The following is a 27,569-nucleotide window of genomic DNA, read 5'->3' on the forward strand; positions in this document are numbered from 1 at the left end:
TTTTACTTCATTCTAAATTTAATTTAGACTCACAAATATAATTGGATAGAGATTTAATGGTCTATTCTCTCTAACACATCATTCAATAAGTCCCGGGACTAACCCACAGGTGGCACTACAAATCGCATTTTTATATTTTTCCCTTGAAGTACCATCTTTCAAACGACAGCTGTCAAATCCTGAGCTCATTCCCTCCAATATTTTGTTTGTGAGAATTTTTTAAAGTGACAAACAACTTTTGAGTTTTTTTAAAACATGGAAAAAAGTGATTTTCGTGTGCTGATTAAACACTGTTTCCTGATGGGAAAAAACACCGTCCAAACAGAACAATGGCTTGAAAAATGTTACGGGGACTCTTCTCCATCGAAAACAACGATTTGTAGGTGGTTTGCTGATTTTAAACGCGGTCGTACAGACACTTTGTCTGTTTTTCCAGAAAACATCAAAAAAATCCACAAAATGATATTGTCTGATCGTAAACTGAAAGTGAGTGAGATAGCTGAGGCCTCAAAGATATCAGAAGGTAGTGTGTTAACAATTTTGCATGAACATTTGGGTATGCGAAAGCTGCTTTCGAAATGGGTGCCGCGAGTGCTCACTATTGACCAAAAACAACAACGAATTGATGATTCAGAGCGCTGTTTGGAGCTGTTTAACCGTAATAAAAAGGATTTTTTGCGTCGATATGTGACCATGGACGAAACCTGGATCCACCACTACACACCTGAATCAAAACGGCAGTCATCTGAGTGGACTGGACCCGGCAAAAACCGTCCAAAGCGACCAAGAACGCAACAATCGGCTGGCAAGGTTATGGCCTCCGTATTCTGGGATACACACGGTATATTGTTCATTGACTATTTGGAAAAGGGAAAAACAATCAACAGCGACTATTATTGTGCATTATTGGACCGATTGAAGGATGAAATCGCACTAAAACGGTCCCATATGAAGAAGAAAAAGATTCTCTTTCATCAAGACAATGCACCGTGTCACAAGTCCATAAAAACGAAGGTCAAATTCAACGAATTGGGTTTCGAATTGCTTCCCCACCCACCGTATAGTCCAGGCCTGGCCCCCAGCGACTACTGGCTGTTTTCAGACCTCAAAAAAATGCTCCAGGGAAAGAAATATCAATCAAATGAGGAAGTCATCGCTGAAACTGAAGCGTATTTTGAGGCCAAGGAAAAATCGTTCTATAAACATGGTATAGAAAAGTTGGAAAATCGTTGGAATGATTGTATCACTCTAGAAGGGAACTATATTGATGAATAAAGACGAATTTCATGAAAAATAATTGTTTTTCTTAGTTGGTCCCGGGACTTATTGAATGAAGTGTTATACATATATTTTAGTAAGTGATTTTATAATTTAAATTTCTTATTGTCCTGATTGGTTACATCAACATCGACGAATCAATGGTGGCACAACCGGCAAGTTTGCAGACAAGTGATGTTTGTGTTTTCAATTTGACCGTTGCCATTTCAACCCTTCTATTTTGCATAAAGTGTGTAACATACCTCAAGACATCAGTCGTAAATTGCGAATCTAATGGGTGATTACTGACTTGCTGCGCTTGCTGGAACAAATCATCACTACTCTGCTGTCCGTTGATATTATGCAGGTGCAGAGCATTTTTTAAGAAGACAGGACAGACGCTCTCCAAATGGGGACATGACGTCCAAAACCAGCGCGGCATACGCCCCGTCGGGGCCGTTGACACCAAATAACCCAGAGCGAGGGGTTGTTGCAACAGCGCCCCCACCTTCATAGATAACAAAATATTACAATTAAATATGCTTTGTTGCGTTTATACGGTTACCTCTTCGTTGGGCTCTTGACTTTTAGGTACCCCCGCGGGAGTACCTAAATTACCCTCTAAACCCCCGGGAGCTCCTCCCGTAGGGCTAGTAGGATAAGCGTCGTCTCGCCCAGTAGGCGATGGAAACCCGCCCATCGTACTCCAATTGAAAATATCGTTGATATCGTTATCAGCAATGCCCTCTGGCATGTCGTCATCGAGACCTTTAAACAGTTCGTCATCGCCCAGTTGTTCCTGCAGCGGAAAATCCTTCCAAATAAAAACGTTTGCTAAGGGCTGTTATGTTTGAATCATCCAACATTTGTATTAAACTAGAGCTAAATTATACACCACAACCAACTAACTGCTACATGGTTAAGACACTCATATACATAATAGTATCAGATTAACGTAAATTCGGTACAACAGTAAACCTCTTAAAGATAAACTGCAGTGAAATTCACTGAAAAATGATTTGGAAACGTACTAGAATGAGTTTCTAAAGCAAACGCGATTTCTTCAAAAGAATATGGCTGAAAATATATTCCTTGAGTAATACCGTAAATGCGATTGAAAGAACTACACATGAGGTGGCATAACCAAGTTGAAACGTGCTGTATACTTATGCGGATAATCAAAATAGGATGACATACCAATATAATAGTAGTCACATTTAGTGATTTAGTGATCTTATTTTTGTTTGATTCTCCGCATTATTGTTTTCATGTACACTTTGATACCTAAAAAATTGTTTGGTCATTTTTGTTAAGTAATATACAGAGACGACTAAGACATAACTTCAAAGGGGTGTGTAAATAAAAAGTAATAAAATTCTCATCACATGATACACAACTCAACGTGTTCCTTGTTTAGTAATTTTTATTTTGGTTTTCTGATATTTTATAAGAACCATAAAACTGATTGATTGAACTCAGCTCTTCCATACTTTTGATGACACACAAGTGTCAGTGAAGTAAAATTTGGTATTGAGGAAGATTATTTTGTTTTCGTATTTTTTTTTTGTCATTTGTAGTAGAAATTAATTTCAAAAGTTGCCTCGGTCGAAAAATGTTACAAAGAGACACTGTAGTGTATCGCAAGTAATAATTTGGAAAAATAAACTGACAAAATGTGTGCAAAAGTTCAGCTTTTCACACCCCATAAGTTTGAGTCATCTTGTATAAGTTAATGTAAAATAAAAAAAAAGTAAATGTTACCATGAAATTAATTATAGGTAAAAAAGAGTACACTATTAAAACTAATAAAAAAAAAAAACGAAAACCTACTTGGAAGGCGGTTTGTGATGACTGCGTCGTGGCACTGGTAGGAAAAACCAAAATGTGCGTACAGGAAACATCCTGGGGCGTGGACAGCTGAGAATTGACGCTAACTTGACTAAATCGTTCGTCAGGCGTAAACTGATCGGGCATCAGCCGCAGTACTGAGTCCGGCTCGAGACTGACTAGGCAAGCGGAAAGAATGCACGGGACGGCGCTAGGGTACAGCATAGAACACTGGTTGCAGATCTCTTTTAAATGTCTAGATGCTTTAAGTAAGTTCTTTTTGCTTAGCAGCCAGCTCCAACCTTTCAGTTCACCATGACCTAATAAACCGGAAGTATTTCGTTAATATAATGTAATTTATAGCATTGTTTGATCATTAAACATTTCCAAACATAGCGAAAAACAAAATACTCACCAATTCTACCAAGCCTCCCAACAACCAGCCGCCAAGGCCGAACACTCTGCGACATCACTCCGAGAATGAATGTCATGAGCTTTTCAAGGCCAATTCGTCTCGCTGACGCCTTTTTTCTTCTATTTCTGTTGGGAATATCGATGTTAATAGTGACCGTTTCGAAGATTTCGCCCCGTTCATCAGTGCAGACCGCCAGCAGCCACGTCTGATCCTCGGACAGGCAATAGGAGATGTACAAAACCGACGATTGATCTTGAAAACCTTTGCCGAACGCCTCGGCTTGTTCTACTCGTTCACGCATAGGCGCCAGTACGTAAGGTGGTGTAAACAATCTGTAAGGTGCTTTGTTTTTCTCCTGAAAATCAAAAGTCATGTTGATTTTATGAAATTTGTAGCAGCCAAAACTAAATATTTTGTTAAGTTTAACAAAACATGCCCACTTAATAAGTAAAAGAATTATAGAATTTATGAACCACTGTAATCTAATTAACAAAAACAACACAAATGGCATTATATCAGTTTATACAATCAATCATTAAGCACTTTGAAAATAGAGAGGTTGCAATTGGAATATTCCTAGATCTTTCGAAGGCCTATGACTGTCTAAATCGAGAAATCTTATTAAATAAAATGGAAAAATACGGGATAAGGGGGCAACCATTGGAGTGGGTAAGGTCATAGTTGCAAAACAGGCAGCAAATAGTGGCTGTCACTAAAGATGGTCAATCTGGTAGGTCAGGGACTCTTTCGAACGATTATGGAATAGCACAAGGTAGCATTATAGGGCCAATCCTCTTTGTAATCTTCATAAACGACTTGTGTTTGGTAGCAGATGAACCATGGCAAACTATTATTAACTATGCCGATGACACCAACTTGTTGATTGGAGACAAAAATAGTTTGAACCTAGTAAGCAATAGTGAATATTTAACGTCTAAAATTGAAGCATGGTTTGCCGATAACGGCTTAATTTTGAACGCAGAGAAAACTGATTTAGTCCTGTTCAGGACAAAACAATCAAACTTTGGTAAACTGGAAGGACTCCCGATTGTCGGAAAAGACATAACAGTATCTGAAAACACGAGGTTCCTGGGGGTTTATCTGGATGAGAACCTTGACTGGTCTTTTCATTTGGATAAACTCTTGAAAACTTTGGGAACTATCTGCTACGGAATACGATTCACTGGTAAATATCTAAGTGAGCAATGTCTAAAGATTCTGTATAGCGCCAATTTTGAATCCAGACTGAAGTACGGTATTATGTTCTGGGGCCGAGATGGTAGGGTTCAGAACATTTTTATTGCTCAAAAACGAGTTATGAGAATAATTAAAAAAATGGATTATCAATCAATGGGACTAATGACAGGATACGCTCTGTATATGAATGCTTAATGTTCTTTTTCAACAACAGAAGTTTATTTTTTTAGAATCCACAGGTAAACAAAAATACAAGATTAACCCATCAAATTATGTATCCAACACACCGGCTGCAAATAACAGAAAAAACTCCCCACTATATGTGTATAAAGCTCTTCAATAAGTTACCTATGGAAATTAAAACAATTGTGAGTAAACAAAAATTTAAAAGGGAGCTAAAAAAGTTATTAATCCAATTGGAACCCTATCATCTCGACGATTACCTAAACATGTAGAGGTTGAACTCTCCTGTATTGAATGAGTATACTATATCACAAGTATAATAATATACCTAAGTAGTCTTTCTTTTGCTGACGCAATTTCATTTTGTTGTATACGTTGTTTATGACAATCTTGAAATAAAGTTACTATTTCTAATAATATATTATTGTTGTGCACTTACATCTTTGTTTTTCAAGAAGAGATCAGCCGTGGCTGCAGTTCCAAAGCCAGTTAACGATTTGACGTTGTTCGAATGGATTAACAGTCGTCGACACTGCGAAAAAATGTTAAGCGCAAGAGCCCTCATATGATCGCTGTGTCGCATGCGCTCACGCGCTTTGTTCAGTTCGACTATGCTCTCTAATGAAATAATCTAATAAAAAAAGAATGTTGATTAAAAGATCAATAATTCAAAATTGAAAGTTCTCTTACTTGTACAGTAATATTATTCCTAATGTTTTCAGGTACGGCAGTGAGAACACCTTGAAAGCAACGTAAAAGCGCTAAAACGGCCAATCGTTGCATATCAGGTTGATCAGAGCCTAAACTAAACGGCTCAACTAGGTAAACGACTACCGAAGGCGCCTCTCGATCATCGTCGTCGTTGGATGTTTCCAAGCCACTGCTTCCAAAACTTGGATTATCCCTCATACCGTCTCCGTCTGAAAAATTTGTTTGTATCACCGTATTATGAAATATTACACACAAATACACAAATAGTTAGGTTGAAGAATAAGTAGCTTGATTAATTTTCTTTAAACAATAATTAAAAGTATAATACTTATCGTAAAATCTGTTATTTTCAGAGAATTTCAATATGACTCAAATAATGTAGACAATACTGTTTAAATATAAAACAATTCTATTGACTGAACTGTTACCTTGATCACTTTTTGGTGTAGATGGTGCTTTATCGGGAGTAGACGACTGCGAGCTTGAAATATTCGGATCTGGTGTACTTGGTGGTGGCATAGGACTAGGCGCAGGTCGCTCCGCAGCAGTATTGTCCACTGGTGGATCTAGTAACGTCTTGTCCATCGGAACTTGCTGCAGATGAGGCGCTAAGTGATGTTTACAGACTTGCGCATATAACCTCAGCATATCGCTAGTCTCGCCATCGCCAAGCAGGCTGAACCACTCTTCTACGGGTTCGTTGCCGATGTTTGTTTTTGCTGCTTTGCCTACGCGCAAAATACCGTCTCGTAATACTTTGGTTATCGGACTATGCCTGCCCAATTTGCAAATCTCATAGGCGGTTGATAATTCCTGCAAACAAACGCACGAAATAAAAACGTAAGCGCTAGACAAATAATTAATGCAAACCTTAAAAAAAGTTTTAACGCGCGGAAGAATCGCGTCGTTGTCAGGGGCGACAACAACGTAGGCGACATCACGCGAGTACGAATAGGGCTCCAACAACAAACTTTCCCAATGCTGTAAAGCGTAGGGAGATAAACACAGCCAATCTTTGTCGTGGCCCACTATCACAGAAGGAATCGGTTGGGGTTCGCAACGGTCGTCCGTACCTGAAGAAAAGCCTTATTTAAAAACGTAAAACCACAGAAGATTTTTATAACGATCGTATACAAGGTCCAACTGAAAGCATGTGATCTTATAATCTCTAAGAGATACCATGGAGGAGAAATGGAACACTAAAATAGTGAATACCACTGAACAACTCCCACCAATTTTTTTAAACTACTAGAGGACTCTAGATACTAGTAAAAAACCTTCCAAAAATTGGCAGAGTCGTTTTGGAAACGCCAGAGGGTCCTACATACTACTCAAACTTAAAAGGAGGGTTTTAAACCTTCAAAATTGTTTTAAAACAGCTAGAACTCCTCTGGGCTCGTTTTGGAAATGCTAGATACTTCTAAGTAATACACATAACATCTTTGTGAACTTTTGCACTTTCAATAATTGCCAAAGGATATGAAGAAAATCCTAGCAGTTTTGCAATCATTTTGAAAATGTCAGAAACCGCTAAATACTACTACACCATTTACACATGTGGTTTAGAAAATATCACTTGGATTTTAAAAATATAAGTTGGATTTCAGAATCTATAACTTGTATTTCATTATCGTAAATTTGGTTTTAGAAAACGTAAGTTGTCTTTCAGATTCGTCACTTGTATTTTAGAACACGTTATTTCAATTTCAGATTTTTTTGTGTTTCTATGTGGTTATTAGTTCATTGTTTTTTTTTTTAATATCACTTTAAGCAAAAAAACCCGCCTATCGGGAGTATTAATTTATATAAAATATACAGGGTGTCCCATAACTATATGACAATCCCTCGGGGGCATACACAGGAGGTCAAAATAATACGATTTGTTCATATAATTTTTTTTTAAAGTCACTCCTAAGGGAAATATTGAGCGCCAAAGAATTGCCTTCCAATTAACGTTTTTGGCCGTAACTTTTGAAACACTGTATATTGTGATGATTATTGGGTTTAATGTTTTATCGAAAGAGACCTTCTATTTGACATGAAAACCAGGTATCTCGTCTTCGAAAGGCAGGAACTAACTGGACCTAAGACACAATTTGCTTAAACTTTGACAGCTGTCATTATTTTCAGCTGCAAACGCCATTAATGGATACTCTTGACATTTTTATCGAAAAATTGTACTCTTCCTTTATTTCGATAAAATAAACGAGATACGGTTTTCGAGATAAATCGATTTTTTATTGAACTGCTTAAACCACAATGTTATTAAAAATATTCGTTAAACTATTTACTTTTTTTACTTATTTACTTTTTTTGCTCAACTTTAATTTTCCAAATTACAAATAATGACCATGTCTAAAATCCAACTCCTCTTTTCTATAATACAAGTGACTAATCTGAAATACAAATTGCAGTTTCGAAAATCAAAGTTATTATTCTAAAATTGAAAGTACCTTTTCTGAAATACAAGTGATATATTTTAAATCCATCTTATGGTTTCTGTTAAATAAAACGCCGATGACCGGAAAATTAATAGAAGTTTATTGTAAAATAATGCAGCCGGGAAAAACAGCTAAACAGTTCAACATTGACCAACAAAACATTACAGATACTGATCTAGTAACCAACCAACAAAAACAAAAGTTACTATATATCAAGACTACCAACCCACTAGACATAAATGCACAGCTGACTGCGTGTTTTGTGGGTTGTCTATTGAAACATAAATATTCAAATATTATCTCAACAGTTTCTAAAATTCAACTGACGCTTTCTAAACTACATGTGTAAATGGTGTAGAAACCTCTAAAGAATTGCCAGAGACCACTTAAAGTGTTTTAAACCTTCTAATACTGTTTTTAACTGCTAGAGGCCGTTACCACTGAACACCTCCTAATTCCAAAGGCTTCCAAGATAATGAAAACATGATGTAAACGGAGACTAAATTATTGTTCACCTAACCTATATTTAGTTATTGATAGAAGGTTGTTTAATTCGTTGTACTATTGAAAAAATGCGTCAATAATAAGTATGTACGTCATGAAATAGACATCATTTACACAAAACAATTGTATACGATTGTTACTCTGAACTTACCTCGGCCCGCTAATCTGTGGAACTGTCGCCACGTTAACGGCCCTTTGACAGCCGACGGTGCTTCCCATAATCTCGTTTGACATTTCTTCTGAATGGCTTCCTGAAGTAGCGGTTGTAACGACTTCATCACACGGACAATATCCTGATTACACCGCGGACCCGGCGCCTTCAAGAACGGCCATATATGCACCCCGACCGAACTATTCAGCTTGCACAATTTATCTTCAATCTGTACAAAAATTAAACACTCAACCTTCGAATACCAAAAACACTACTCATTGTTACATTACCTTGCACATGCCTAAATTCTCCATTAAATTTTTACTTTGTTCGAGTGCTATACAGGTAACTTCGTTGCTGTCTGTAAATTCTAGTAAGTGCACAGGGTGAGAGTGCAGTCCAGATTTGACTTGACGGACGGCTCGTGCTGCCCGACACAACGCGTTGGCAGTATTTGGAATAAAAACTAGCTGATCCCTTATTAAATCTAATACAGTCTGTGGTATTATTTCTAACTGATCGCGGTCTAGACTTGCGTCTGGTTTTAAACAACTTAGAGAGGTTAACAGAGAGACTAGAGACGATTTTTTGCGATCACCAGGATCTTCAGCTATACCTAAAACACAAACCAATCAATAGTTAGCAATAGGACTGACGCGGTTAGAATTCATTAAATAAAATCCTACCGGTAATTTCCATTTCATCTTCATAAAACAGTCCACTACCGTATGCCAGTCGCCTGTTGACAACAGCCGAAAATCCGCAATTGCATCGAACTTGATCTTCTTCCGAAGAATATTGTGGCGACATACACGTGTAAGGTGGCGGTTGACCCATTCCTGGATATGGACTGGTCGACTGCGCACTTGCGTGTAGTTTGTCATTGTGAGAGTTTAACAGGTAAATCCCCGCGTCTGCACCTCGAATATTCCCCACAACCTAACAAAAGTAACATAAAATTCCTGTTAGATAAATTGAAATTAACAACGATATCAGTATTGTCTGTTTAAACTTGTAATGGTTCAGCTAAAGTTATTTTACAGTTTTTTCAAAAATCTATGTTTTCCTTAATGTGTTTCCCTAAAGCTCATCTTTTCGTTTTTTCTTCTATTGGACAGAGAAACGTTAGACAAAAGCGGAAAATAGCTTAAAATATCCTCTGACCTAGCTTAAATATGCAATTTTTCACAAAGCAATTTCTCTGAAGCAATTTTTATAAACCATACAACTTTTAAAATAAATGATGCACACATCACCGTATCCGAAAGTGTAAAATTTCTAGGTATTTACATTAATGAATTTTTAGATTGGTCAGTCCATATAAACGACACTGTTAAAAAACTAAATTCAGTTTGTTATGGTATGCGGGTCATTGGCAAATACATGGAAGAGAAAATACTGAAAATGGTGTACCTGGCAAACTTTGAGTCTGTTATGAAATATGGTATAATTTTTTGGGGACGACATTCACTTTTTGTAGCACAAAAACGTGCTGTAAGAATAATTAAGAAAAAAAAGTTCCTGGAAAGCTGTAGGGGTGAGTTTAGAAGTCTGGGTATAATGACAGTACATGCAATTTATGTTTATGAATGTCTCCTATTTTACATTAAGCATAAGGATCGTTTTGACATACAATTCCAAAATAAGTATGAAACCAGACGATTAGAAGTCCTCTATCCGGCTCACAGACTCAAGCTTACAGAAAAGTGTCCACAGTATATGTGCTTAAAATTATTTAATGTACTACCATCACAGTTAAAAAAAATGAAGGTTTAAAAAACGGTTAAAACAGTACCTGGTAGAATTGGAGCTATATAGCTTAGAAGACTTATGTAACCAGTTGAAAATTTGTGTCGTGTACAGTTTATTTATGACGTCATTTTCTTTTCATGTTTGTAAAACATTACTTGAAAATAAAGATTATTATTATTATATTATTATTATTAATAATAATAATAAACAAACTGCCTACTGTATTTAAAATGGTTAAAAATCCTCACATAAAATTGGGTCGTGTTTGTGCAGGGTGTGAGGGCTCTTAATAGGAGAATTAAAAAGTGATTATACTAATGATGTGTGCACACGGAAAAAATCTAAGTAAAAATAGTATAACCTAACAATGTAACACTAAGATGTTTTGAATGTGACGTTGGTTCTTGTCACGTTTAAAACATGAATCTGTTACATTGTTAATCATGGTTTCTTTAATTTTTGCTATATTATGGCATAAAGTACCTACCTTTGGACCGGCATTGCACACGCAAAGTGTACAACTATCGAAGTTGTGATCCCGAAAAATGTTGAAAGCTGTATCAGTCAACAAAATATTTAACACTAGCGAACTGGCCTCCGCGGTTCTCTGATTAGGCTGCGGCGTTGGCACTGGTTCCACTGAGTTTAGGTTTTTGTTCAGGTAGGAAGATGTCGTCGAATTTGCTGGAGAAGGCATCTCATACGGGGGTGGGGGCGGTCGAAAACCTACATACAAAATCAGCGTAAAATTCGCATATTTTTCTAACAAACAGTTAAACACTAAGTCAATGTTTACTTGAAACTATATTCATTTAATTAATGAATTTACCTGCAGGATGAAGTGGACTAGGAGGAAAAATTCCTGCGTTCTGGTGTACATTGTTCGGCACAGAGGGTGTTGGCGTTCGGTTTCTGCTGGATGCATTGGAAGCTGAGATGCCACTGCTACTGGTATTATTAAGATTTTGAAGGTTTTTACTGTTCTCCATGTGCTGGACCCAGGAAGGTTTATATACACAGTTGCTAGGCAGTGATACGCCTTGCACCTGACTCGGTAAGTTGGTGAGCGGGGCGTACTTACTGCTCCCCACCATTTTACAGATAACTGGAGGTTTAAACACAAAACTCCAATCTTCTAAAAACAAACGTACTCCAATAAAAAAAGTATATTGTCGGTGATTGGGTTTAATTTTCCCTTGAACAGAATAGTGCAAGATTTAACTACATTTCTGTTTGGTTGTCAACTGATTTGCAAAGAAATTTTAATAACTGAGAAAATATGTCGGTTGCACTGCTTTTCTTATTGTTACAAACAAAGTGTTGAGAATATAGCCTAACCCCAAACTAGAACCATAAAAAGAAAAAATTAAAAACACTTCTTTTTTGATTGAAAAGTCTTCAAATCAAATTTTCTTATTTAAAGTTTGTTATTTATGAAATTCAGCCTTCTTACCCCTGTACAACAGTCAACTATAACGTGAGTTAGTCCCATATTATTCAATGTCTGTGAAATTTGTTGCACTCACGAATTAATCAGAAATGTTACTCACACGCTTACTGAATTGTTTGTTTACTGAATTTGTACAAACCTATATTTTCTTCTTGCGGACTGCCAAGCATTGGATAATTCTCCTGTTTGATCCGGACAATAGACAAGTCAGGATAGTCAGGGGCGATCATCTCAAACTGGCCGCACGGTGAAGCGATAGGGTTATGCTCCAAGCTCGGTGGTGTAGGAAACATTTTACTTAATTCTGGCGGCATTCCAGCATTAGGACAGCCGCCCAGATTAGTCTGGTTATGACCCGAAAGTCGCTTTGGTGGTAGGCCATCGTCGGGATGTATATGATTAGCGGTAGGTCCAGCCGAACCGGGAGGTGTTTGAATTTGGATCTGCGGAAAGCACTGCTATAGAAAAGAGACGGTGTCAAAATGACGCGCTACAATGATACGATGTAAAAAATTCATTAAGCTTTTACCATTCCGAATTAGAGATACTAAAGAACGGTAATCACTTACCGCTTCGTCACTACTCGTATAGTCGGAATTATCAAAGATATTTTCTAACTGGTCATAGGTCACTTGCAAGCCTTCGTCAGTAAATAAATTGTCTTTTGGTTCGTCTTTTATTGGCGGCGTCCTAGTAAAACCATCAATTTTGCAAGTGTTTAGGTTGTTCCCTTCGTCTTCACCAAACTCGTATGGATCACCTGGTCGTTTAACACCATGAGGTTGAGGTGTCAATCGCATAGCTTCGATATCCGACTAAAAAACATCAGATTTAACTTTGGAGTTATCAGAATAAGTTTCATTATGGCATATCATTATTACAACAAAATTTCACTAGTTTATATTGCTGAGCAAAAAAGTTATTTGTTTACAACTTTATGAACGAAAAACTTCACTTACTATCGTTCCATGTTCTTGCTTTATTTCTTGTTTGATAGTATTTGAAATAGAGACGACATTGTGCGGATATAACGAGTAAATATCCATTTTCTTGTTAAACTTATTTTCTTTGCAGTCTGGCTTAAACCGCTTGACTGGGTGGTTGAACCATGCGTCTTGCGTCGAGTAGTCATACAGCATGTCAAGGGTGTGTTCTTCCTCGCCTAATGCCACTTCGTACTCTACTTAAATCAAATTATTCAATATAAACTTTTAAAGAAGATAAAATCCAAAATATAGAAATTAAAATTATTTATTTAAAAGAAATATCAAATGTACCTTTGCTTGTTAATATCGGTCGTTTTAGTGTTAGAAGATCGCCATTAACTTTGTCAGAATCTTCGCTGAGCCGTTTGTCACCAGATTTACAGTCTGGCTCGCTTTTTATACCGCTTGGACTGATTGCCGGACTTTCCATGCTTTTAGGCGCCAGCCGTACACTGTCAGGTGGCGTGTGAGATTTATCAGCTCCGACCAAAGGAGACTGGTCGGAAATGGGTGGATTTGGAGACAACGTGGGCATCGTTGCGTCGGCAGGTGGAACCTAAATAACCAGAAAATAACTACCAAAAATTCGACTTCAAAATAAACTATCGCAATTCAAGCATTAAACACTTTAAGAGAAAAAATTCCTTGCCATATCAGAATATATAGCTAATCACTATACACACCAAACGCACCTTGCCAAATAAAGCAGTTAAAACCTTTATTACTCATTTAAAATAAGAATGCAACTGTCGATTGCTGGCAATTTAAACTGAAAACAACGCTTTATCAATAGTCAGATGTAGATAATCAGAACACTAAGTCAGCTCTAATATGTTACTTACTAGATATGATAGGGACCTCTATCAGAAATACAAGCCAATGATAAGTCAATCAATACCCATAAATGTAAAAGATGATTAACGATGCACCTAATTACCTGTCGTTTTTATTAAACAATTGATATTAAGTTCCTGCTTAGTGCCACGTCATAATTTCGAAATTTTATGTTTCTTACTTGAAATAATAAACACAGCAGTTATTTACAAAAACGATATACTTTGATTTATCAGTTGAATGAATCAAACTTTAATGATCAATATTATGATTATTGATATCAATCATGTATACACCAAGTGAGCATTTGCAAAACAAAAAAACCATTGATTATCCATACCCACAACAACGCTTTTCAGCTCGGTAGAAAGAAAATTTGGAAAACTTAATAAACATAAATATTGTACTTATTTTTTATGACCCTCTTTAAAATATGTGGGTAATACTAATATAATGTATTAGACTGGCAATCTGATTCCTAATAACAATGTTACATAAGTCACTCTTAAAACAGTTAGACTATGTCCAAAAAGAGCATTTTATAGTATAATTTTTGAGCTTATTGGGTCCTAACTTTTCTATGCTTTCAGAATAAGCACTTTAAATAGCAACCTTTTGCTATAGCTTCGTTTTCAAAGCGACTTTTAAAACGACCTAACACCAAAGTTTTGTATGGTAGTTAGTAAACACTGTTACAAAAAGTAAACAAAACCCCTATACATTATTAGTCCAGCTAAATCATTTTACGTCAAGACAAATTCCAAAAAACAACACAAAATTTCTCTAGTTTCAGAAAAACAAAAATGTAAATTAAGTTGAAGAACGCATATTCTTACCGATGCAGGTTGCGAATGAGGTCCCTGTAAAGGAGATGGAGCCACTGACGCTGGACTGCCCACCGAATTAACGATCATGCTATCCTGTGTCCGTGGATAAGAGGGAGGACCTCCTTGCGGAGTGTAGGAGCCGCCAAAATTGGTCCTGAAACGTAATAATTTATGATGCTATTCACCGTGCAACAAAAGCAAATCCCACATCCAAAGATTTGTTAACGTAAATTAGTCGTGGGGTGCCTTTCCCTATAATGAGTTTTAGTGAATTAACAGTATTTATAAACTTTTGCATTGAAGATGTTCCCTGGCCGTTAGTTTCAGTTTGAGTAATTAAAATTAGGAAACATGATAAAAAAAAACGAGTGACAATGAAATCCCCAGCTGAACAAAGTGTCTCAAATAAAGTGAGCCATTCATGTGTAAAAATCATTTATAGGTTTTTCCTTTTTTTTTTAATATGCGCAGGTGGTAGTAAAATATGAAAAAAAGTATAAGCAACGTGACGTATGTGAAAATAGCATTTTAAACAAAATGAAAATTTGCTATTTAACTCACTAAATTTGGCTACTTCCAGTAGATTCTGTAAATGGTAATTACTTCATTTGGGACACCTTGTATAAAGCGAAATGAGACGCTCACACCACTCAGATCAGCCTGCCTCTAGTGGTCCGGCCTGTTAAACGTAAAACCTTTTACCAAAAGTTTGCATGTGCCCAATTTACATTTGAAGCTGCCAAAAAATATTACCTAAAAGAAGTTTTTAATGTGTCTTAATCTCGACCATATTACAATAACAAACACTTATGTTATCTATACTCGAATTAGCACAATAAAGCACAAGCCACTGATGTTCGTCAACTAACGCCACAAGAGCAGTATTCAAACCGTATACTAATTGATTATAGGATAAGATGTTATGATTTACAATAATAAACATGTACAACAATAACCTACTGTCATGATTTCTGTAAGGGACTTTAAATAAAATCTTTGTCATTCTGAAATAAAAATTGATGCGTTTAGCACTGTTGTAGAACTTGATTTATTGTTTTTAGCTGATTTTAACAACTTTGACAGGCCAATATTTTTCAAGATTCATTCTACAATAAATGGCTGAGATTATGACACCTTTATTCTAGTTAACACATGGTTATTTAAAATTAAACTGTTAGATTAGCAGTTAGACAACTTTTGACAGCTTCAAATATCAAAAACGTTACAAAAGACAAGACAAGCGTATTGCGCAGCAGTGTGGCATTTCGACCAACCTTGAGTCTGTACTTGAGGCTTGCGCGATTGCCACCCCATTATTTTGAGGCGTCTGAGGCCGCCCCAAGACCGCACAATGCGATATAGGCGACCTCTTGTGAAAAGGAATGCGACCTTTCGAGGCCCTTTGAGGCCTCGGCAATAAAGAGGAAGACGCGCTTAAGTTGGACTGAGACCATTTGCTCGATGAAGATATATATTTCCTAGGCCTGTAGAAATATAAATCCCTGAATTACAACGTCAAAAGTGTATCAGTGATTAACAGTTGAAGCAGATATGTATTTGAAAACAAAACGTCCTAGTTCTGGTTACTAAATAAAACAAAAATAAGTCAACATGCAGAAATTTTGTTTCCAAAAACAAATAACATGTAATGCAACCATCACTCACTTGACACAAGTACACAGAGTTTTCCGTGCAGGTTCCACAAAGTCCCAGTTGCCCTCCTCTTTAATCGTTTTTTCTGAACCGACGCAGAAGCACTGCTGCCACGTCCGTTCAGGTAGTATTTGGGAAGCGGTGGGATCACGAGACATGCTGTTGATGTGTTCAACAGACACGGTGTGAGGCCCCAATTGCGGCACACGACTATTTATTTGCACTTCGTTAGGAGATGCGGGCGGTGTTGGAATTGTGACTGCTTGATATTGGTCAGCCAACTTCATAGATCTACAATCAATATTTGTCGGATAAGTGACCGTGTTTTGACATGGTAAGGCACAAAAACCAAAAAGAAAATGATGCAGAATAGTATTGTATTATATAAATTTAATAATAACTGAAAACACATACCTATCAGTCATTGAAACAGATCCAGTAGGGGGATTATTTAGATTTACTGGAGATTGGTGCTGGTTGGCATTGTCATCCAGATCTGTCACTAACACGTAACATGAAGGGTACCTAAAAATGTCGTTCATTTTCAATATAATTACATTTCAATAGGTACTACTAGAGAATAAGTATAACATTCATTTTTCTTCACAACACAACAATCATTTAAAGTAGTTCATACCTCATTTTAACACCTCCAACGATGACTTCCACGACACTGCTATCAGTGAGAGACGAAGTTTTGTCTAAAGGGTAAAAATGACTCCAGTCATCCAAAAATTTTGCAGTCGACTCAGGCGATCGGAAGCTTTGACCCGTTAAAGTCCCAGAAAGACCAAACGGCGCCAAAATAACTGCAAAACCAAAATTACCCATCCCATTATATTATTATTATTGATTGATTGATTAATCAAGTACTTATGTGTATAAATAATATGTTGTCTAGCAAGAGATTTACTAAAAAACTATTTTTAGGACATTCTAAAACCTGTCAGAAGGTTCCGAAGCATTCTCAAACTTTTCAAAACATGCTCAAGCTTTCTAGATCTTTGTAGGATCTTCCAGAACTAAAACTGTTAACTTATGACAATATATACTCCTAGAACTTTTCAGATTTTTCTAAAACCTTTCAGAACGTTTCAAAGCATTGTCAAACCTTCGAGACAATTTTACCATTGACTACAACATTCTAAAACCTTCTAGATGGCTTCAAAGTTTTTTGGTAATAATTACAGATCTTTGTAAAACTATCTAGAAGGATCCAAAACATGCTAAAGTTTTCTGGAGCTTTGTAGACCACGAAACACGAAAGCAGTTATATATTCTCCTAGATCCTTTCAGTGTCCTCTAGAGCTTTCTAAAACCTGTCAGAGCGTTCCAAAGCATTGTCAAACCTTCTAGACAATTTTAGCATTAATAAAATATAGATAAAACTATCTTGAGAAGTTTCGAAAACATTTCAGAACATGCTAAAGCTTACTACAGTATTGTCAAATCTTCTAGAACTATTTTCTTAGAACTTTTCAGTGTTTTTTTAGAGCTTTCAAAAACCTGCCAGAACTTTCCAAAACATACACATTTCAGAACATGCTAGTTTTTTAGAACTTTATAGGACCTTCTAGAGTTCACCAAATAACAAGTTTTTTATTTTCCTAGAAACCGTCAGTGGTCTTTAGAGCTTTTTAAACCTTGTCAGAACGTGTCAAAGCATTCTCAAACATTCTAGAGCATTTTAGCATTGACTAGAACATTCTAAAACCTTCTAGAAGTTTTCAAAACATGCTAAAGCTTTCTAGAGTTTTGTACGACCTTATAGAGTTCACCAAAGCCCTTTTGTAAGTACTTTCCTAGAACTTGTCAGTCTTTTAGAGCTTTCTAGAAAGTCTCACATCGTTCCAAAGCATTTTCAAACCTTCAAGACTTTTCTAGTATTCACTAGAACATTTTAACACAATCTAGAACGTTTCAAAGGTTTTTCGAATCTTTTAGATTTTTGTAAAGCTGTCCAGAAACTTTAAAAACTTCCCAGAAGCTTTCTAGGGTTTTGTACGACCTTCCAGAACCAAAACAGTTTTATATTCTTTTAGAACCTTCCAGTGCCTTTTAGAGCTTTTTAAAACTTGCCAGAACGTTCCAAAGTCTGCTCGAACCTTCTAGATCTTTGTAGAAAGTAGAAATACCTAGAACGCTCTAGGTTAGGTTAGGTTAGGTTATAAACTAAAAAATCTTTGATGATGTCATTTAGTGTATACAAAACTTTGTTTAGAAGTTTTTATACTTGGAGATGTTACAATTAAGAAAATAATATGGTATAAAATCTTCTTCAAACAGTTTGATAACACCCCAATCCTTAAGACATCTAATCAAAGCCCTACGAAGATTTTTAAGATTCATATTCTTCTAAAATCTTCTTCAGCAAATTTTAGATTTGAAGGTGTTATTTCAGTATTTTCTTGTGAAATCTGATTTTAATGTCTTGATTTGTCAAATCTCCCCCTTCTTCTTTATTTAAAAGGCTCTACACTTTACAAAACTGTCTATTTGTTGAATTTCTTCAGATTGTAATAATCTAGTCTTCAAAACATTAAGAAAAAATTTAGTAATTTCTAAAAATGGCAATTTGTGTCTTCATGCAGTTTGCAGAGTTACAAGAGTTGTACAATAATTCCAATTTAACAATATCAAGGTGCACTACTAAATTCAACTGTCTCTGTCAACAGCAAAAACAGATAGTAATTATCGTGTTTCAGCTGTTGTTAGCTATGCACCGGTATATGGAAATTTACAATGGACAATGTTAACACAGCACGTACCTTTAATTCCTCCGGTGATGGCCTGAGCTTCTTGCATATGCCATCTGGTCAACCTGCGCACCGAAGGATGTTGGCGCACGTCGACACTGGCACACACAGAGCTTTCGCCGTGGACGAAGAAGGCAAATGAAAAGGACAGATGATTTGCTGTAGGTGGAGGAGGGGTGAATGCATCCGGACTGTTGTGATCATCGTTGTCGTTTGGATCAAAACGTGGAGCCGGGTAATCGTACGGTTGGACAAACCACTTTCCCAGCCGAATGAAATCTCTAAAAGTAGTAAAAACAGATTGCTGATGTGAATCTAGTAGATATTTAAAATTCATAAATATCTGGTAACATTGCAATAAAATATTGAAAAATATGTTTAAAGTTGTTGTTTTTGGGAGATCCAAAGTTAAATCTGTATTGGAAACCAATATTGTTGCATCATCCTCTGGGCAAGCTGTTTATTTGATTCAATGTCAGTGTTATTTGAGCTAAACACATTTGGTGACATTCTTTAACACATCTTTAAAATAAGGTCTATTTAATCAATCTTGACTGTGCATAATGTTGAAAACTCGATTTTAAATTACCATTCAATTTATTACATATATTGAATTTCCCAAAAAAATATTAATTAGTCCTATACATAATTAAAATAACAATTCCTTATTTTAATTGGGTTTTGAGATTGTGCCAATCATTAATAGATTCGCAGATACGATAATATATCATATTTTCCACTTCAATAACTTAGGATTTCAAAAAAAAAAGCCGAATTAATTAAATTGTGGGTCAAGCATTGGCATAACATAAGAACTATCTAGTAATCAAACCTAAAATTAGAATATTTACCTGGACAATAAACACCGTTCTATTAAGTTATGGAGAGCCTTAAATAGGAGAGATCTGCATTCGTAGGATAGCCCGCTTTCCCAGGAGCCTTGTTCACAATCTGGAAAAAAATGTGTTACAGCAAGCTATTTTGACTAATTATTTAACATTTTTTTCTCAAATCCAGTCTTCTCATGTGACTGGCAAAAGAGAATATCAAGTATTCAGATATAAAAATGTAGTAAAGTTAGACAATTGACTGAAATATGATTTCTTCACATTCTAGAACAATCCAGTGGCAAGTATTGTAAAGTAATAACTCTACTCACTGCTTGCTTTCCTGGATATTAAATTAGGTAATAATTTAGTGTTTATGCCATAAGTAGAGTTTCTGGAATCTTGGTGTTCTTCTTTTCTATAAAATTCTAAATAGGTTCTAGGATAGGTAAGTATGGTTCATTTTTTTTTCCGTGGCGGTTACGCCATCAAGTGCTCCGCCATATTGAAATTTACGCACCTCGTTTATTGGACGTTGCCGGATTGACAAATTCCTCCTTTAAACCTCACAATATGTATCTATCATTAAGCAATTATAAATGAAAATAAGAAAACTATATTGTTTTGAAAAAAACATTCTAAGAATCTCACATGTTTTGCATGCAATAAATGCTTTTTTTTTCGAAATCTGTATAATTCATCGGTGCGTTTATTACTGCAACCAACAATACACCAGGTTTACATCGGCTCGTGGAAGATGTGGCAACATAGAGCATAGTCCCAACTGACAGTCGGCTAAACATTTTGAGGTTAGGAATTTTAAAAAGTTGAAAAACACCAAAAACTACAAACAGAAGAAATAAAAACTTAATTTAGAGTTGTTTAAGTTTATTAATTAGTGTTGTTATTGCGAGACCTTCGTAGAATTTAAGATTTTTCTTCACCAAACTGGAAAACTTGCAACATTTGGTGGTAAACAAAGGCGGAAAGTTCCAATCAAACTTTGGCTTGGGAACAACAACCACATTCAATTTAAATTATCTGGAAAGAACATCACAGATAAGTGCATTCAAACGAGTCATTAACAGCCCAATACCAACGTTTCAAGAATTATTCCATAAAATTTGCAAGAGAGGAAAGGCAATGTGTGTATCCTGGGGACTATTAAATCCTAAAGCAGTGTTTTAACTTATAACAGAATTGTTGGTGTTTTAAGAACTTGCTTCTTGGTTTTGTGATATAGATTGCTTATTTATTTCCTTTTGTAAATTTACCCAGCATTAAATACATATCAATTTGGTTTTATTGTGTGATTTATTTAACATGTTTTTTCAATTTCAGTTCAATTTATTGTAAAAGCAGGTAGGTACCTCAGTTAAACAAATTATCTAATTTTATGATTGTTTATGAAGAAAACTAGACTTCTTAGATAAAAAAGAAACTTGAGTGTACTTTTTAAAGATTTTATTTGTATATTTTATAAAGTGTAATTAATACAATTAAAATAGTAATTTAACCTACTATCTGATGTAAAATACTGTATTTAACAGTAGCACCATCTGTTTTTAGCCTTATAGTCAGAGAAGATACGGCAAAATTTATAAGGGCTAATTCTGCAAAATAATGGCATTTGATCAAATTTATGTATTAAGTAACTTGTATCTTTCTAATATTACTTGAAACCTATTAGAAATTTGTTTTTTCAACACTCTGCATATGGATTTTGACAACACCATTATAACCATTGCTTCAAACACCTTTTGTTCAGTCTTTTAGAGCAATTGATAATGAGACTTTTTAAATTTGGACCCTTTCAAAGCATGATAAGCAAACTCCAGATTAGGCAAAAAAGGTACCTGAAACATAAGCTATTTAGTATTAGCAGCTTATTAATACCTCTACCAAAGTCCTTTTTATAGTATTAGGTAAATCACCTTGTCAGCTTCTGCTAAATACACCTTTACTCTATATCCATGTTTCTTCGAGAGCCACTGGCTTGAATAAACTTGGTTTTTGTAGTGTTCTTGTAAAAACTCTTTAAATATATAGGCTGTTTCATTGTGACAGTGTTTTTTATTAGAAAAGACGGCCTTTTCTGTTCCACAAACTCTAGTTCCTTCAGAATGTTTCACTGGGCCCGTTGATAGTTGTAAAGTGTATTAAGAAGGTGGCATTTTCAAAACTGACTACCGAAACACACACACATTATCTAGTCTCACACGTAGAATCGCGTAGTATTTCATTATATTTATTTACTGGAATAAAGAGAAAATGTGGCAACATGGGGAATTTCAATAAAGCCGGCATGGGCAAGAAAAACAGAAGCGCACGGGCATAGAGGCGTAACGGCAACGCGCGCGTCCCGTGACCTTTAAAACGGCTATTCCACACGGGAGCAAATGAAATACTGAAGATGCAATGTTTAAAATTGGTCAGGATTTGATTATCTTTCATCCCATGCGGATAACACCCAGAATGAATAAATGTATCGCACCTAATCTTGTCTCTTGTTTACCGTTCAGAGAAGTTTTAATGGCAACGTTGCAGTATTGGAAATTTTAATACGCCTTTGAGGAAAGAAAGATCAGACAAACAAGAAGAAACCGCTGTCATATCACTGTCAACTTTAAAAAAAATATCATAACATAGATCTCAACAAAGAAGATAACAAACCGTGTGCTTAGTACTATAAGTCCAAATACTGAAGATTCTAATATCCGGAGATTTTAACAGTCAATATCCCAAAATTTAGAGTAGAACTGATCAAAACAAAAGCTGGCTAGACCTGGGTCTAGACATAGTCTAGACAATGTAGCAAAATGTAAAAATAGCATCAATTACTCAAGATCAATCAAAAATTCGTTTTTGCCTCTGCTTTCATGTGGTTGCGGCAACACTGGAATCTCAAAAATATTTAGATGTATGATGGTCATATTACTTGATAACATGTTCTTTGGTTTCAATATTCGGAAAAGTAACCAACATAATCAGAAAAGCTAGAGCAAATAAATAATACAGAGTGTTCCATTTAATCTAATCAAAACATGTGTCAAAATTTTGACATGAGATTCAGGAAACATATTTTGCTAATTTAAACTATGTCAGATGCAAATCACCCTGTACAGCAGGATAGAATTGCGGCAAACAAACTTGTTTGACTGTGGTCAAGGACAATACAGAAAATTGAGAAATACAAACACAATTAAAGGTGCAACCTATTTTTGTAGCCTACATCTCACATATCAGCATATCACTATGACCCAGACTCTTTTATCAAAAAAAAAGTGTTTGCTGATAAGCAGAATATGAAAATTTGAAATTTCAAAACTATCCTAGGAAATTAATGATAATAAGACAAATTCCTCAACAAATTTACTAATAAGTTGATTAAATGAATGGCGAAAAAGGTTGGAAAAATTTTGAAAAAGGAGAAATTACAATGGGGTCATCAACTATAGTCCAATTTTCCGTTCAAAACAATAATCTTGTAAAGTTTCCTGTTAAAAAATTTGTTTTAACTGATAATTTTAAACTTTACGCCACTAGTTTTTTTATAAAAAACTGAATAAATACTAAATTGAGTTTGGCACACCCCTGTGCGTGACGTATGTATGGGACAATTCAATATGCTAACGTAGGTGGAATTCTACATTCATAAGCACATTGTGTATTACCTGCATTTCATTTGAAGGAAGGAAATCTGAGAGAGAAAGAGAGAACTGTGTCAACTGTCAGTTTTCAGTGCTTTCATTGTCGACTGGCGACTGTTAATCACCGACGTACGTTCATATACTCTATTTCGCTCGAAGATCGCTAAGCTGAAAAGAAACAGCGAACACCGTTTTACGTCAAAAACTAGTCCCCTTATGACGTCAAACGGGATACAATGTATATAGGGTGAAACAACCAAATAAAATTTTTATTGTCATTTTTCTTAGATTTAAATGCTTCTAAAGCCGAAAACAAAAAATACGTGTTAAATATTTTTTGAAGCGCTATCGATTAACAAAATAAAAAAAAATTAGTTAATACCCCATTGGTCTTTCTGATGTTAGGGAGTACTTTTTTAAATTAATCCAGATTTTGTTGTCACTTTGACATCATGGTAGGCATTAAAAAACAAATTGGATTAACAAAACAGAAACAAATGTTTTCGCACCATTCATTTAGGTCGAGGTCACCAATTATGACAGAGTAATTGTACCGTGCTGATCACACTGTATTTAATAATGCAATTAGCGTACAAAATCACAACAAAAAAGCAGTTAAAAAAACTTACATTTCATACTATTTGGCAACGTGGTCAAATACAAAAGGCGTATTAAAATGAGCCGCTTCTCACGAGCTAGACCTGACTGTTATTTCAAGAAACCGGGTGGCTAAATGTGGTATTTATGAATGGGATCTTCGTTATCCTGGTTCGTAGGTACAAACAAGGGCTTTAAGCGACTTTCTTGGATTTTGTTATAGTACATTCTTGCATAATATGACTGTGTATGTAAAGGGAACGGCGTCGTTCCATTTCTATGCCACGATGTAGAGGAAATCACCGTTGACGTACAGAGAGGTCAACGATTTCTGATTTCGTTTCTCGACACTACACTCGTCGCGCTTTTATATACTTAGGTACAATTCAAACGGTTTTGGACTACTTCAAAATGCTACTGCACGCTGTCTTCGATAATTTATGGGTCAACAAACTTGTTTGGCTTCAATATTTTGTCAAATAAATCTGAAACGAATTAAAACAATTAAGCAATAATCATTTAAATTGCTTCTCTCTAAATTTGCTAGTCATTTTTTGTTTGGAGTTTTAAGTAACTTCTTAAATAGAAAACTAATACCACTAAGGAATAAATTTGTAACTAAGTACAGTTGCACCGTTATCATGATTTTTACGGTAAATTTACAAATATAACAGAAACAAACTGTTTTCTTGTTCCCTGTCAAACCGAATTATAGTACATACTAATAAAAGATTAAAATCAATGTTTGCCACTCTAGGTTCAAAAAATAAACATTCTTCTATATTAACCACTGGACTTTGTCATTGAAGATATCGATCCTTCTGAATTTTCGTGAACCGAAAGCGAAAGACACCCAGCTGGTATGTCTGTCCAACACAAAAGAATGTGAAACAGGTAGTCTACCGATAGCAGGACATAAAGTAGCCGTGAACATTCAACAAAACTGGTAATGCCGCATAGGATAGCTTTCGCAGCCAACGATGCCATATTTACTAAAAAGTCCGGATGTATTTACACACAAATTCATTATCATTATGTGTGGGTGGTTGGGTCCTCACCCAATACTGTGTTAATAAAATTTTCCTTGTGATTTTAGTTTGATAATATTTTTGTTTTGACATACCGTTGTGGCCAACCAAAGAAAGAGAGATACAAGAGATAGAAAAGGCAAAAAAAAGACAAATCCCAGTAATCATCAAGTCAGCTGGACTCAGGGTGCGCGGATATAGAAAGCCATGACATTAGACAGTTAGACACGTGACAGTCGCTGTCATTTGTGTAACCATCACGCAGCTAACAGCTCAATTCACCGCCCTCTATACTAGAAAGCCTAAAATGTCACTTTCAACGTTTTCGTTTTATACACAAACATATGCAGATGCAGTAAAAAATATGTTTTTTTTTTTAATTGTTTCGTGTAGTTGATTGCAAGTTGTGAGTGAAAAACCAAAAAAGGGTTCATTTCTGATCCAGATATGTATAGATAGAGCTTTTTTATATACAATCCAGCCTAAACAAATTGGTTAGAACATTTGTCCTGGAAAGTACAACACCCAGCAAACTAGTTTAAACACTGTTCAATGTAAGAAAATCTGTAAATCCTTGAAACTAGGTAAGCAAAACTGGTAAATGGTTCTTAAGTTATTACCAAGAACATTTTTTCAAAATTATTTTTGTTGCTCACACAATGAATGATGCTTTAAAATGTAACTCGCATACCTGTGCATGTAACAAGTACCTAATAACTTTACTGTACTAGAAAGCACTTGTACTTACCATTGAGTATAGTGTTGGAGTAAAATCATTCCACTTCAAAGTGTTCTACCACTGTTGAGTGAAATCCGGTTTTTTGTAAAGTAAAAAAGTGGCACGGTTGGGCTTTTTCCTGAATTGCTGTTACAATGTGGCTTGAAAAACTTATGAACGGCAGCAAACAAAAATAACTTACGCAAATAACCTCAAGTTTTGATTTTAAACCGTAAAAATTCATCTAATCCTCAAGAAACTCAATTTCCACAATACAAACAAACGCAAACTGTCACCACTCATTCCGCCATATTGGAATTTTTGACAAGCACCTTCTAGGCTTTCTAGTATAGTAGGCGGTGATATGGGCCTGTGACAGGATTGATGACAGATCTCAAGCAGGCTGTGGGGCTTTAAATGAAAATTAAATTGGGTTATTCCACCGCCTACTTTACTAGAAAGCCTAGAAGGTGCTTGTCAAAAATTCCAATATGGCGGGAATGGTGTTGACAGTTTGTATTGTGAAAATTGAGTTTTTTGAGGATTAGATGAATTTTTACGGTTTAAAATCAAGACTTGAGGTTATTTGCGTAAGTTATTTTTGTTTGCTGCCGTTCATAAGTTTTTCAAACCACATGTTTCAAGATTTACAGATTTCTTGTATTGAACAGTGTTTAAACTAGTTTGCTGTGTGTTGTACTTTCCAGGACAAATGTTCTCACCAATTTATTTAGTCTGGACTTGATTGTGCATAAAAAGCTCTATCTAATACATATCTGGATCAGGAATGAACCTTTCTTTGATTTTTCACTCACAACTTGCAATCAACTACACAAAATAATCAAAAAAAAAAACATATTTCTTACTACATCTGCATACATTTGTGTATAAAACGAAAACCTCTAACGCCGCCATTAAAAGTGACATTTCAGGCTTTCTAGTATAGAGGGCGGTGGTTATTCCTTTTTTCACAACTCATTCGATAATCTGACAGTTATCACACGTGACTGCGCTAATCATACAAATTGGAGTGTAATGTGACAATTATTGTTAAATTTAAGTTTACTTCGTTTAGCCAGGAATAACTAAATGCAGCTAAAGTAAACCAAGGCATTATAAGGAATAAACTACTGCAGACAGAACAATATTTATACATATAAGAAGCAACACCTCTAAGATCAATCAAAATATAGGAAAAATGCCTTTAAAAACAAAAATTATACATAACTAAAACTATTATACCTAAGATTATTGCATATTTCTGGTATTATTTAGCTAATAAACCTTTTTGCCATGCAATTTGTGTTTTTCTTGCAAGATTCTTGTTGTATATTTGTTTAAAAAAATATCTGTTTATTTCGGTCAAATTTATCAAGAAAGAGACAAAGTAGACAAACAACCACTCAAGTAACCACTAGAGGTTACTTGAACATTTTGTCAACAAGTTTCATTATTATTATTATTTAAATTTGTCTGGTATTATCGAGTGTATCATTAACTACTTTTTTCCACTACTAACCTGGCCACTAACATGATAAACATATCATTATTCATCAGTTAGTAACTAGAGAAATTAATTGTCTCTACCTTAAAATGGTCATTGTTGACTTAGGTCAAAAATTAGTCTAATTTCTAGTTCTAGTCTGGCACAGGACACAAGGACAATCAAAAATATGGTTAATAGTGGAAAAAACGTTATATTATCCACGATTTAGACAACTTTTATTGACCTTATGTCTTAAATCCCAAGTGGTAGGGTGTATTCTAAGGGACTGTAAACATATCAGTCACAAATTATACAATCA

General features: G+C 35.5%; 2 protein-coding genes across 4 annotated transcripts in view; one reads left to right on the forward strand and one right to left on the reverse strand.

The window, feature by feature from the left end:
* Positions 1-27,569, forward strand: part of Trm1 (tRNA methyltransferase 1) — a 171,049-nt gene that overhangs the window by 47,469 nt on the left and 96,011 nt on the right. The gene's annotated exons all lie outside the window — the stretch shown is intronic.
* The window catches only part of skd (mediator complex subunit skuld), a 39,350-nt gene that overhangs the window by 6,049 nt on the left and 5,732 nt on the right, over positions 1-27,569 (reverse strand). Inside the window, exons 3-26 of one of the 3 annotated variants that reach the window (XM_081976993.1) lie at positions 19,796-19,895; positions 18,957-19,225; positions 16,826-16,997; positions 16,603-16,713; positions 16,201-16,479; positions 15,810-16,019; positions 14,545-14,689; positions 13,166-13,430; positions 12,848-13,068; positions 12,458-12,703; positions 12,028-12,343; positions 11,268-11,573; positions 10,926-11,164; positions 9,373-9,625; positions 8,977-9,302; positions 8,687-8,915; positions 6,461-6,663; positions 6,019-6,403; positions 5,570-5,799; positions 5,319-5,510; positions 3,500-3,854; positions 3,088-3,404; positions 1,823-2,071; positions 1,521-1,765 (exon numbers count right to left, since the gene is read on the reverse strand). In XM_081976993.1, the coding sequence (XP_081833119.1) occupies positions 1,521-1,765; positions 1,823-2,071; positions 3,088-3,404; positions 3,500-3,854; positions 5,319-5,510; positions 5,570-5,799; positions 6,019-6,403; positions 6,461-6,663; positions 8,687-8,915; positions 8,977-9,302; positions 9,373-9,625; positions 10,926-11,164; positions 11,268-11,573; positions 12,028-12,343; positions 12,458-12,703; positions 12,848-13,068; positions 13,166-13,430; positions 14,545-14,689; positions 15,810-16,019; positions 16,201-16,479; positions 16,603-16,713; positions 16,826-16,997; positions 18,957-19,225; positions 19,796-19,895 (5,863 nt within the window). Of the gene's footprint in view, positions 1-1,520; positions 1,766-1,822; positions 2,072-3,087; positions 3,405-3,499; positions 3,855-5,318; positions 5,511-5,569; positions 5,800-6,018; positions 6,404-6,460; positions 6,664-8,686; positions 8,916-8,976; positions 9,303-9,372; positions 9,626-10,925; positions 11,165-11,267; positions 11,574-12,027; positions 12,347-12,457; positions 12,704-12,847; positions 13,072-13,165; positions 13,431-14,544; positions 14,690-15,809; positions 16,020-16,200; positions 16,480-16,602; positions 16,714-16,825; positions 16,998-18,956; positions 19,226-19,795; positions 19,896-27,569 lie in introns of all 3 variants that reach the window. The other 2 variants (XM_081976984.1, XM_081976976.1) reach the window with 2 other exon arrangements.

Source organism: Ips typographus, linkage group LG1, assembly GCF_016097725.1.
Source record: "Ips typographus isolate SLU linkage group LG1, UJ_Ityp_2.0, whole genome shotgun sequence".
NCBI classification, from domain to species: domain Eukaryota; kingdom Metazoa; phylum Arthropoda; class Insecta; order Coleoptera; family Curculionidae; genus Ips; species Ips typographus.